The sequence below is a fragment of the Hyperoodon ampullatus genome (genome assembly GCF_949752795.1).
Source record: "Hyperoodon ampullatus genome assembly, chromosome: 3".
Lineage (NCBI taxonomy): Eukaryota > Metazoa > Chordata > Mammalia > Artiodactyla > Ziphiidae > Hyperoodon > Hyperoodon ampullatus.
Window position 1 is genome coordinate 65,823,534 of NC_136916.1, and position 13,475 is coordinate 65,837,008.

The 13,475-nt window shown below is 33.9% G+C and overlaps 1 protein-coding gene across 2 annotated transcripts in view; it reads left to right on the forward strand.

Moving 5' to 3' along the window:
• SCAPER (S-phase cyclin A associated protein in the ER) overlaps positions 1-13,475 on the forward strand; it is a gene marked incomplete at both ends in the record, with an annotated part of 359,493 nt that overhangs the window by 44,967 nt on the left and 301,051 nt on the right. For both annotated transcript variants that reach the window (XM_079700316.1, XM_079700317.1), the window contains 4 exons: positions 528-603; positions 790-907; positions 1,182-1,293; positions 4,519-4,659. In XM_079700316.1, the coding sequence (XP_079556442.1) occupies positions 528-603; positions 790-907; positions 1,182-1,293; positions 4,519-4,659 (447 nt within the window). The remainder of the gene's footprint in view (positions 1-527; positions 604-789; positions 908-1,181; positions 1,294-4,518; positions 4,660-13,475) is intronic.

Below are 13,475 nucleotides of genomic sequence, written 5' to 3' on the forward strand. Positions count from 1 at the left end.
TTTCTCAGATTATAATTGTATAGATTGAAGAAGAATCGAAGATATATTTTTCCTTCTGCTAATAAAAAGCAAATGATACATTGCCTTGCTATCACTAGGCGCTCAGGATATATATGTTGATGAGAGGGATTTCTTAAAGAATAAAAGTAATCATGAATGTTTGCAATGTCTTCCTATTAAATTTTAATGCCCAACAAATACTTTTTAGCTCTTCTGATGTGTGCTCTAAATATGTCAGAATTTATGTAGTAATAGTTTAAACCCAATAGTTTTCTTTTAAAATTACTTGGTTTGTCTCTGCTGTTAATGGCAGGTAGGTTAGTCTTCCTCTTAAAATGTATAGGCTGTGGTATTTTTAACTTGGTAATTATTGTGACTGTAAGAGGTATGTAACTTTTTTCTGGTTTTGGACTGTTTGCTAAATGAAATATATGAGCAATAGGTAGGAAAATTTCATATATAGTTCATTTTATAAGGTTATAATTGGTTCCAATATTTGTTACTCAATTTTTCGTATTACATTTTAGGCCAGCATGGGCAGTGGAAGTGTATCTTTCTGTGGTATGTCTATGGATTGGAACGATGTCCTTGCAGATTATGAAGGTATTACATGTTTGTATGTTTGTGTGTGTGTGTGTTGTATGTATAGGTAGAGGGGTATAAAATAGATTATGGGGTTTTTCTGTAAAATAAATAAGAGTGGGATGCCTTTTAAAAGTCTGTTGTCAAATGTTCGTTTTATAGAATTATGTGGTTAAACAATAGCAGTTTTCTTTTTTCTGAAAACAGCTCGTGAATCTTGGCGCCAAAATACATCCTGGGGGGATATTGTAGAGGAGGAACCTGCTAGACCTCCAGGACATGGAATTCACATGCATGAAAAACTTTCCTCACCATCTCGTAAAAGGTCTGGCCTTTGAAATTTAATTTGAAATGTTTCACAGGAAGGGAACTAGATGTTCTTGACTATTAAATGGAGTTACTACATACTATTTTAAGGTACATTATTCAACACATTTCCAGATTCTTTGAAAAGTGACAATGTTTCTGTGAAATTTTAGGCCAAAGTTAGTTTTGTATATTTTTTATATTTATTTTAAGAACTTTGAAGACTAAAGAAGATATTATTGACTTTATCATGTAAACATTTGTGTCTCTTGTCCATTTATTTGTATTAATAGAACAATTGCAGAATCTAAGAAGAAACATGAAGAAAAACAAATGAAAGCACAGCAGCTAAGGGAAAAGTTACGCGAAGAGAAAACATTAAAGCTTCAGAAATTGTTAGAAAGGGTGAGTTTTAATTTTTAGGGAAGCATGATTGCCTTAAATTGATGGGCTTATTTTCAACTTGACTTCTTCTGGTTTGAGAGAAGCTAAAAGAACAATAAAAATAAATTTACTAGGAAACAAAAGCATTTCTATCTACTGAGTTACAGAAAGCTACCTGTTAAAGAAAGAAAACAGAATTTGTCATTCCTAAAAAAGCTGGTAAATTGATGTTTTGCTGAGTTCGCATGGATTATTAAAGCTGCGCTTTGTCTTTTGCCATTTTCAGTGGGGGTTTCCTTGGGGAGTCTTGTGCAAAGTGTTCAATGAATTGGTAGGACAGTTTTGAGCTTGAGATGATCAGATTTGAGTAAGTGGGGCACTAATTAGATTTATGGAAGAGATTCTTGGAGTATTTAGAGCAGTGTAACTTCCGGTCAGTGTAGTGGAAAGAACATGGGCTCTGGAGATGGCCAATCAGGTGAAATCCTGGTTTGAACCACATAATAGGATATGATGCCCTGGGCAAATTACTTAACAATACTGCCTTTTAATTTCTTTATCCATAAAATGACAATTATCGTTGTTAACCAGTTGTGATGATGAAAGTGGCAAGTTACTAAAACAGTAGCATGTTGCTCGGGTGGCTGTTGCTCAGTATATGGTCGTTCTTATTGTTAGTTACACATAGCAGACATGAGTATTGTATTAGTTATGTGTGCTGTATAACAAAGGACCTCAAGACTTAGCAGCTTAAAACAACACACATTTTCACTTAAAACAACTGCTCACAGTTTCTTGGGCATGGAAACCACCAGGAGTGGCTTGTGTTGTTATTTCTTTGTTCAGAGTCTCTCCTGAGGTTGCAGTCAAGCTGTTGTCTGGGGCAGCAGTCATTTGGAGCGGAAGGATCCACTTCCAAACTCTCATATGGTTATTGACAGGCCTGGATTCCTCTTTAGCAGTTGGCTATGGACCCCAGGATCTTGCCATGTGCGTCTTTCCATAGCCTGATGTTCTTACAACATGGCTGCTACTTTTCCCACAGAGTAATCTGAGAGAAGACGAGAAAGAGAGAGAGTGAACAAGTGAGCTGCCAAAATGGAAGCTGCACTGTCTTTTATAACCTAATCTCGGAAGTGATATACCATCACTTTTGCTGAATTGTATTGGTCATGATCCTGATACAGTGTTGGAGGGAAATACACAAGCAAAGGTCTGATTACCAGGTGGCTGGGATCATTTGGAGCCATCTTGGAGTCTGTGTACTAACAGACTCCATCTTGGAGTCTGTATACCTAACACAGCATGACAGAAGATAGGTAACCGTTATAGTATAGGTGAACTCCTTTGTTACCTTCTGGTCCTAGAAAGGAGGACTAATATGCCTAGGTTAAAAATATTTGCATTACTTGTGTTTGTTTTAAAATTGGGAAAAATAATTGGACCAAATAATTTGAATGTAAAAATGAGGTGGCATAAGATTCTCCTTAGTACAGTAGAAAAGTTGGCTGGGAAAGGAAGAAAATCTGTAATTTTTCTCTTCACCTGAATCTCAAGAATTTAATTATTTTAATCAAGATTTTAATCATTTAGATTGAATAGATCAAATATGAAAAACAGTCTCCATATCATGGGGTTCTATAAGAGTTAATATATTATTTCATTTTAAGCTTTAGAAAAATGTTCTAACACAATTATAATTTCCCTTCTTAGTGTGTTTTTAATACAAATAAAATTATATACTTTATTTTCACACTATGTAATATAATCTCCAGATACTCATGCAACAAAATAGTAAATTCTTGAAATTGTACAAGACGTTAGAGGTTCTCTGGTTTAATTCTCCCATCAATGTAGGTATCCCTTCAATTAATTTAAATGATAAATCCCACCTTCAATTTATATAATGAGTTATTGTTTCAACAGTATTCTATACATATATGGTCTCATCTGATCACCACAATTCCTCTGTGAGGCACACAGAGTTGAACAGATCCTGAACCCCATTTAAAAAAAAATTATTTTATTTATTTATTTTTGGCTGCCTTGGGTCTTCGTTGCAGTGTGCGGGCTTCCCACTGCAATGTCTTCTCTTGTTGTGGAGCACAGGCTCCAGGCATGTGGGCTTCAGTAGTTGTGGCGTGCGGGCTCAGTAGTTGTGGCTCTTGGGCTCTAGAGCACAGGCTCAGTAGTTGTGGTGCACGGGCTTAGTTGCTCCGCGGCATGTGGGATTTTCCCAGACCAGGAATCGAACCCATGTCTCATGCATTGACAGGCAGATTCTTAGCCACTGCGCCACAAGGGAAGTCCCCCTGAACCCCATTTTATAGATGTGAAAACTGAATCTAGGAGTGGCTAAGGGCTGTTTCCAATGTCACATGACCAATAATTTGCAGAGCTAGTTACCAATATCACATGACCAATAATTTGCAGAGCTAGAGCTTTAAGGACCTGTTCCTAGCTCCTAATCCAGTACTGTTTCTGCATCATACTTTTTTTAGGTGGTTAAATACATTATTATTTAGCTAAAATTCAACTGAAATGTTAGTTTTCTTCCCATTCATGTTGAGCCAACATTGATTTTCTATAATTTATTCTTATTGGTGCAGGTTCTGATTTCTTGGAGCACAGGACAAGTCTTTTACTTCTCCTATTTGATATTGTTTTAAGGAAGTAAAGGGAGCTAACGTAATTATTCTTCTATAGTCAAAACTCTCTGTTCCTTCAGAGAATGTTTCTTATGCAAATATTTATTTTTCAGACTTCTCACCTTTTTTTCAATTTCTAGGATAAAATTATCTGTCTTGAATTTGGGTTATAGAGCCATTAATGTTTATAAGGATAAGACATATATACTATTTTCATTTTTAAGTGTGCTCATAGCACAGTATAATAATAACAGCAAATATTTCTCTTGAGCAATGTCTAATGTACTGTTCTAAGAGTTTACATATATTCACTCAATCTTGAAAACCTATGAGTTAGGTACTACTATTCTCTTTATAGATAAGGAAACTGAGACATAGGCTAAAAAACTTGCCCAGTTTATACATCGAGCAAGTGACCATGGTAGATTATGAACTCATCAGTCTGGCTCCATAGGCTGTGTTCGTAATCATTAGTCATGATCCTTTAGGTCTTTCCACGTTCTTGACTTTATAATTCCTAAGCTGTTTATCTGTTTGCACTTCTTGCCAAGTGACTGTGTATGCTGAAATTAATGATGTGATAATTCATTGCATATAGGAGAAAGATGTCCGGAAGTGGAAAGAAGAGTTACTAGACCAACGACGTAGGATGATGGAAGAGAAATTACTTCATGCTGAATTTAAACGAGAGGTGCAGTTACAAGCAATTGTTAAAAAAGCACAAGAGGAAGAAGCTAAGGTATAACTTAGGTGCTTTGAACGTTGAATTAGTTACTTGAGAACTTTTTCAGTTGTTACACGAGAAGCTAATGTTTATCAAATGTTTATCCTGTGCCAGAATAACAGCATTTTTACATGCTCACTTGTTACTTATTATGTGCAATATCTTATTCTTACAATAATCCTATGAGATATGTATTACTTTTTACAGGTTTAATGAAGTATAATTCACAGACAATAAATAACACATATGTGAAGCATCAATTTGTTAAGTTTTGACATATATATTCCTGAAACCATCAGTACAATGAAAATAATAAACAATTCCATCACCCTCAAAAGTTTCTTTATACCTCTTTGTAATTCATTCCTTCCTCCAACTCTGTTACCATGCAATTGCTGATCTGCTTTTTGTCACTATGGATGTTAGCATTTTGCAGAATTTTATATGAATGAAATCATAGAGTATGTACTCTTTCTTCTGGCATCTTTCATTCAGCATAGTTATTTTGAATTTTATCCATGCTGTTGTGTATCATTTCCTTTTCATTGCTGAGAAGTATACCATTGTGTAGAAATACCATAGTTTGTTAATCCAGTCACTTGTTGATGGACATTTGTTTTCATTCCAGTTTTTGGCTGTTATAGATATAGCTGCTGTGTAAATTCATATACAAGTCTTTGTGCAGATGTGTGCTTTCATTTTCTCTGGTAAATACCTGAGATTGGCAGAGTCTTATGATAGGTTTAACTTTTAAAGAAACACTTTATATACTCTTACCAACAGTGGATGAGAGTTCTAGTTAGCCACATTCTGACCAACACTTGACATGGTTACATACTATAATTCTAACCATTCCATATTAGTCTTTATGTATAGTGTCTGATGGTTTGAATTTGCTTTTTGAACATCTTTTCATATGTGTACTTCCTATCTGTAGCTCTTATTTGGTACAGTGTTTGTTCAAATATCTTTGTTCATTTTTTAAAGTTAGGTTGTTTGGTTATTAGTCAAACAGTTCTCTTTTTCAGCTTTTTTGAGATATAATTGACAAATAAAATAGATATTTACATGGTGATTTGATATACATATACATTGTGAAAGGATTTTCCTCATCCAGTTAATTAACATATCCATCACCTCACATATTTATCTTGTGTGTGTGTGTGTGTGTGTGTGTGTGTGTGTGTGAACATTTAAGTTCTACCCTCAGCGTATTTCAGTTATATCAATACAATACAGTGTTATCAACTATAGTTACCATGTTATACATTAGATGCTCAGGTTTCATTCATCTTATAATTAAAAGTTTGTCCCCTTTTACCAATCTCTCCCTGTTTCTATCTGCCTCCCCCCAGCCTGTGGCAACCACTTTTCTGTTCACTCTTTCTTTGCGTGTTTTGAATTGAAGTATAGTTGATTTATAATATTGTGTTAGTTTCAGGTGTACAGCATAGTGATTCAGTATTTTTACAGATTATACTCCATTAAAAGTTATTACATGATAATAGCTGTAATTCCATGTAATAGCAGTATATCCTTATTGCTTATCTATTTTATACATAGTAGTTTGTATGTCTTAATTCTGTACCCCTAATTTGCCCCTCCCTTCTCCCCTCTTCCCTTTGGTTACTACTGGTTTGTTTGTTTTCTATATCTCTGAGTCTGTTTCTGTTTTGTATATATATTCACTTGTATTATTTTTTAGATTCCAATTATAAGTGATATCATACAGTTTTTGTCTTTCTCTGTCTGACTTACTTCACTAAGCATAACGTTCTCTAGATCCATCCATGTTGCTGCAAATGGCAGAATTTTGTTCTTTTTTATGGTTGAGTAATAGTCCATTGTATATATATATCACATCTATTTTATCCATTCATCTGCTGATGGGCATTTCAGTTGGTTCCATATCTGGACAGAAAATCAGTAAGGCAATGATGGTCTTAAATGATGCAATAGACTAGTTGGACTTAATAGATATCTATAGGACATTATATTCAAAAACAGCAAAATAAACATTCTTTTCCCATGTACATGGAATGTTCTCCAGGATAGATCACATACTAGACCACAAAACAAGTCTCAACAAATTTAAGAGGATAGAAATTATGTCAAGCATTTTTTCCAACCACAATGGTATGAAACTAGAAATCAACTACAGAAAGAAAAATCTGTTTTGATGAGTTTCACTTTTTCTTTTATATTCCAAATATAAGTGATACCATGCAGTATTTATCTTTCTGTCTCTGGCTTATTTCACTTAGCATAATACCCTCCAGTTTCATCCATGTTGTGGCAAATAGCAGGATTTCTTAGAGGACTTTGTATATTTTAGATATTAATATCTATGTTTTGCAAATATTTTCTCTCGGTCTGCAGATTGCCTTTTCATTTTCTTAAAAGTGTCTTTTGAAGTTTTAAAAATTGGACAGGTCCCATATACTGACTTTTTTTTTTATACTTTATGTTTTTCTGTTCCCTATTTAAAAAACCTTTACATGAAGTTAAGGTCACTAAGATTTTCCCTTAAGTTTTCTCTAGAAATTTTAAATTTTACGATGAGGTCTATGTTCCATTTTGAGTTCAGTTTTTTATATGGTGTGAGGTAGGGCTGAGGTTCATTTTTTTCATATGGTTATATAATGTTTCAGTATCACTTGTTAAAGAGACTATCTTTTGTATAATAAATTGCCTTAGACCCTTGTTGAAAAGCAATTGGCTATATATGTGTGTGTCTATTTCTGATTTTCTATTCTGTTACATTTATCTTTATAAATAACACTTTATCTTCATTATTGTACCTTTATAATAAGTCATGAAATCAAGAAGTATAAATCCTTAAGTTTTATTTTCTTCTAAAACTATTTTTGCTCTTTTAGGTTCTTTGCATTTCCATGTAATTTATAGGATCAGCTTGTGAATTTCTACTCCTCCCCCCCAAATGAGGCCTGCCTGTATTTTGATTAGAATTGCATTGAATATATAGATTAATCTGGGGGAGACGTATCATCCTAATGATATTGAGTATTCTGAACCATATATCTGATGGCATATATCTCCATTTATTTTGGTTTGTATATATTTTATGAAATTTATCTGCAGTTCATATTTTTAATGCTGTTGTCAATAGTATCTTGTTTTAAATTTGTTTCTAATTGTTTGCTGCTAACTTATAGAAACACATTTGATTTTAGTGTGTTACCTTATATCCTACAACCCTGCTAAACCTACTAGTTCTAGTTTTATTTCTTTTTTTCCTGTATGTTTTTCATTTTTTAATCTCCCTTTATTGCATTAGCCAGTACTAGCACAATGTTGATTAGTGATGAGAACCAATATCATTGCCTTGCTCCTAATTTTAGGAAGAAAGCGCTCAGTCTTTCACCATTAAGTGTGATATTAGCTGTAGATCTTTCATAGATGTTCTTTATCAGATTGAGGAGCTTCCTTTCTATTCTTAGTTACTAAAATTTTTACCATGGACTTTGAATTTGGTTACCTGCTTTTTCTGCATTTATTGAGATGATGTTATGTGTTTTTTTAAGATCTTAAAATGGTGAATTTCAGTATTTGATTGTCAGATGCCAAAGTGTGCAATTCTGGGATAAACCTCACATGGTCATGAAATAATATCAGTTTTATATTTTGGTGTGCTTCATTTGCTAAAATTTTAAGAATTTTTGCATCAATGTTTGTGAGGGATTTTGATCTTTTTTTTTCTTTTCTTATAATGTCTTTGTCTGCTTTCGGTAACAGAATATGCTGGCCTCCTAAAGTGACTTGGGAAGGGTTCCATCCTCTTCAGTTTTCTAAAGTAGTTTATGTGGAACTGGTACCATTTCCTCCTTAAATTTTTTGTGGAATTTACCAATGAAGCTGTCTGGGCCTGGGGTTTTCTTTGTGGTTGAGTTTTTTTGCTAAAAATTCCATTTTTTTTTATACATAGGGCTATTCATATTATCTCTTTCTCTTGTGTAATTTGTGTCTTTCTAGGAATCTGTCCATTTCCTTAATGACTAACAATATTGAGCATCTATTTATGTGCTTATTGGCTATTTGTATATCTTCCTTAGAAAAAAGTCTATTCAGAGTCCATTGCTCATTTTTTTTAATTGGGCTGTTTGTCTTTTTGTTGTTCAGCTGTAAGAGTTCTTTGTATATTCTCAATACTAGTCCTTTATCAGATACATAATTTGCAGATATTTTCTCACACTGTGTAGGTTATCTTTTCACTTTGTTGATAATGTTCTTTGCACAAAAGTTTTTAATGTTGATGAAGTCCAATTTATCTATCTTTTGTTTTATTTTTTGTACTTTTTGTGCTAAGAAATTATTGCCAAATTCAAAATCATGAAGATTTACCTCCATGTTTTCTTCTAAGAGTTTTATGGTTTTAGCTTTTATATTTAGGTCATAGATACATTTTGAATTAATTTTTATATACAGAATGAGGTAAGGGGGTCTGCCTTTATTCTTTTGCAGGTGGATATCATTTGTCCAAGCACTGCTTCTTGAAGACACTATTCTTTCCCCAGTGAATGATCTTGGCACACTTGCTGGAAATCAATTAGCCATAGGTGTACAGGTTTATTTCTCTTCTCTCAGTTCTATTCCACTGGTCTATACGTCTATCCTTATGCTGGTATCACACCGTTTTGATTACTGTAGCACTTTAGTAAGCTTTGAAATCAGGAACTATACTCCTCCAATTTCATTCTTTTTCAATGTTGTCTTAGCTCTTCGGGGTAACTTGCAGTTAGGATGAGGATAAGCATTCCATTTCCATAAAAAAGTCCATTGGAGTTTTGTTAGGATTGCATTGAATTTTTACAGTGCTTTGGGGAGTATTGCCATCTTAATATTAGATCTTCCAATCCATGAACACAGGATATCTTTCCAGTTAATTAAATCTTCCTTAATTTCTTTATGGAGTGTTTCCTAATTTTCAGCACACAAGCCTTTCACCTTCTTGTTTAAATTAATTCCTAAGTATTGATTGTACTCTTTTGGAGGTGAGTGTAAATGGAATTGTTTTCTTAATTTCATTTTCAGATTGTTTATTTCTAGTGTATAGAAATACAATTGATTTTTATATATTTATCTTAGCTCCTGCAACCTTGCTTGAACTTGCTCATTAATTGTAATCGCTTTTTAGTGGATTCCTTAAGATTTTCTATATTCAAGATCATACCATCTGCAACTAGAGATAGTTTTACTTCTTCTTTACCAATCTGTATGGCTTTGATTTTTGTTGTTATTGTTGTTGCTTATTGCTCAGGATACAATCTGCAATACAATACTGAATAGAAGTGGTAAGAGCGGACATCCTTGTCTTGTTCCTGATCTTTGGAGTGGGGGGCATTTAGTCTTTCATCATCAAGTATGATGTTAGGTATGGGGTTTACTAGATACCCTTCAAAGATTGAGGAAGTTCCTTTTTACTCCTAGTTTGTTGAGTGTTTTTATCATGAAGGAGTATTAGATTTTGTCAAATCCTTTTTCTCCATCTATTGCAAGAATAATGTGGCTTTGTCCTTTGTTCTTTTGATATTTGCTGTGTTACATTAATTGAATTTCATATATTTTATATATTTGTCTAATTTTTTAGTTTAAGGTGGGAGGGTGCATCTGGACCCTATCACTCCATCATAGCTGGAAGTGGAAATTCTGAACTATGTATTATTTTTATATTTTAGAGGAGCAGTCTGAAGGCAGATTGTTGATGGTCATATAGCCAGAATTAAAATCCTGATGTTTGTGGTTCCAAAGCCTATGCTTTTACCACTGTTCTTATTATTGGTTTAGTATTTTCATTTTGTGTTCTTTTTTTTATATGACTTGTATGAATTTTGATCTGTCTAATTGCCTAATATATTTACTTTCATTATAATCTCATTAAACCAAAGTGGCTCCTATAAACATATTAACCCAAGCTATAGTTTAAATAATTTCCATCAAGATAAGTGGTTGACTGCTGGTTGTTTTTACATAAAGATACCAGCTACCATTTGCAGTTTTAAAAATTCTTAGTCAGGTTCACTGAGTTAAGAGCCTGTACTAAGATTTTTGCTAATATGAAATTCTGCTTTAAAACCCTGCTACCAACTGCTGCCCTATTGGTTCTCTTAATTTTCATTGCTTTCTCTTAGATAATCTCTGAAACCCTCTTTTGAAATGTGTTATATCTACAAAGAAAATAAAATAGACAATCTAGGTTTTTCTTGTTCTCTCATTCATTTAAATATTTTATGAGTGAATTGTTCTTAGTATAATTACATAGATATCTTAAAAGTTTGTGTGAAACATTGCCAATTACTTTCATCCCCAGACATTTTAATCTATGAGACAAAACCTCCTCCTACCTTTGGATTTATCACATGCCAATATTTCCCAGTCTTGCCTGATTATAACAGTAATATGAGTTGTTAAAAAGAGAGTTTTCCAAGCTTTGCAGGGTTTTTTCAGTAATGCTAGAGTGGCCCCTGAGGAGCTTTATTTTTTTATAAGCCCCCCAGGTGATTTTTATGATCAGGAAATTTGGTTCCACATATATCAAACAGTTGCTCCTTCTTCAGAAGTAATTTTTCATCATTATAGTGGGGACTGAAGTCTCTGGAGTTAGATAAATTTGGATTCAGGTCCTGACTCTACCATGTAGTACCTGAATGGTCTTGGGTGTTATTTTAGCCTCTCAGCCTATTTGTTGATCTGTAAAATAGGAATAATCTTACCTACATCTCAAAGAATTGCTGAAAGGATTACATTAGGTTGTGCATATTGTGAAGCAGTTAATGCCATCCTTGGTATGCTGTAAATACTCTGTAAAATATTAGAATTTCATAGAATGCCACATCCTATTTGTGTTCCACTTCCTAACTTTTCCTTAAGTCCCTAATGCATTTCTATTGTTTTATTACTAATCCAGAAGTTCTAATAATCCAGTGATTTAAAATATACTTAAGTTCCACTAGAATTTAAGAACATGTCCTTGAGACATACCAAATATATTTATTTCAGTCCTGTGTAAGATATAATTTTTTCCATATATACTTTTTTGTGAGTTCTTGGCATAAATTAACAGTCATTTCAAATGTCTTAGTTCTTTCTTGGATACACAGATGATTGAAAATAAGTCATCTACTATTTAGTTGATAGTGATTATTATTACAGGCAGAGATACTTAGCACCTGATTTTATCATTTATTTAATAGTATAAAAATGGCTTTTATTTTCAGTTTCTTAATGGTCTCATTGATAGTTTTTCAGATGCAATGTGTCTACTCATAATTACAGGGTTTTGGGGGGTTTTTTGAGGAAAAGACATCTTTTTCCTTATTTATGGCAGTAGCCTTTTCCTTGCGCTGTGTCCTCTTGCCTGCTTTTAAAATTTGCTTCATCAGTTATCTTCTTGTGCCTGCTCCTTTGCTTTCTTCCTCTAGACTGACTACTTCCACCTGTTCTATAGATTACCTATTCTTTTCTTTTGGAAATCACTAGATGCCTAGAAAGAGCTGTCTGTGCTCATTTCCACTACCTTATCACTCCTGTCTTCTTGAATTCCTTATGACACCATTTTTCCTCTGTGCTATACTGTACTTTCCTTTCAGAATGTTACTCTGTTATCACTATGTTTAAAAGCCTTTTCTGGATCCGTTCATTATCAACACTGTTATGTATTTTTTTCTAGAATACTTTCTTCTGCGCTACCTTGGTTTTCCTTCTGCTTTCCTAACCAATGCTTTACTATCTTCCCTTTTTCTTTTGCTGCTTAATGTTACTGCCTTCAGTCCACTTCACTTATTCCTTTCCTTGAATATCACAATCATTCTCATTGCTTCAGATATCCTCTCTGTAGTGACTCCTAGGTCTGCATTTTAACCCTACCCTCTCAGTGAAGCTCTAGACTCAATTACCTATTGCTTGATGATTGTATCCAGTGAAACTCATCAGCTTACCATCCCTGTATCCCAAATCATTTGCCTTTCCTGAAATTCATATTTCAGATGAATGGTATCACTAGTCTCCCATTAATCTAGACTTGGAAAGCTTGTGATCATTTATCAATATTTGCAGTTGTTATTCTTGCCTTTTGTCCCTACTCCCTTCAAATTAATCTTTCTTAAGGGCATTATTGTATTACCTCTCAACTTAAAAACCTTCAGGGACTTTCTCTTGTCTTTAAGTCTTTGTATAAATGCATTACTCTAGCTTTCTTTAGTTCTGTTTTATATGTAGAATAGTGGCCATATTGTTATAAAAATGGTTTATTCTCATTTTAAAGAATTCGAGCAATATGTAGCAAAGAAAACTCAAAATCCCACCCTCAGAAATAGCTACCATTTACATTATAAATACTCTTCCAGGAATCTCTTTAGAATAATGTTTAGATTGAATGAATAGATAACTTTATAAAATAGAATTATACTATCAGGCTTCCCTGGTGGCGCAGTGGTTGAGAGTCTGCCTGCCAATGCAGGGGACACGGGTTCGAGCCCTGTTCTGGGAAGATCCCACATGCCGCGGAGCAGCTAGGCCCGTGAGCCACAACTGCTGAGCCTGTGGGTCTGGAGCCTGTGCTCCACAACAAGAGAGGCTGCAACAGTGAAAGGCCCGCACACCGCGATGAAGAGTGGCTCCCACTTGCCGCAACTAGAGAAAGCCCTCACACAGAAATGAAGACCCAACACAGCCAAGAAAAAAAAATTAATTAATTAATTAATAAATAATAAAAAGAATTATACTATCCATGGTACTTCTTAATAAGAAGTATTCATTTCTATTTTAGTTCCATTTTAAGATAAGGAAGTGACGTGGAAGTAAAATTGAGGGAC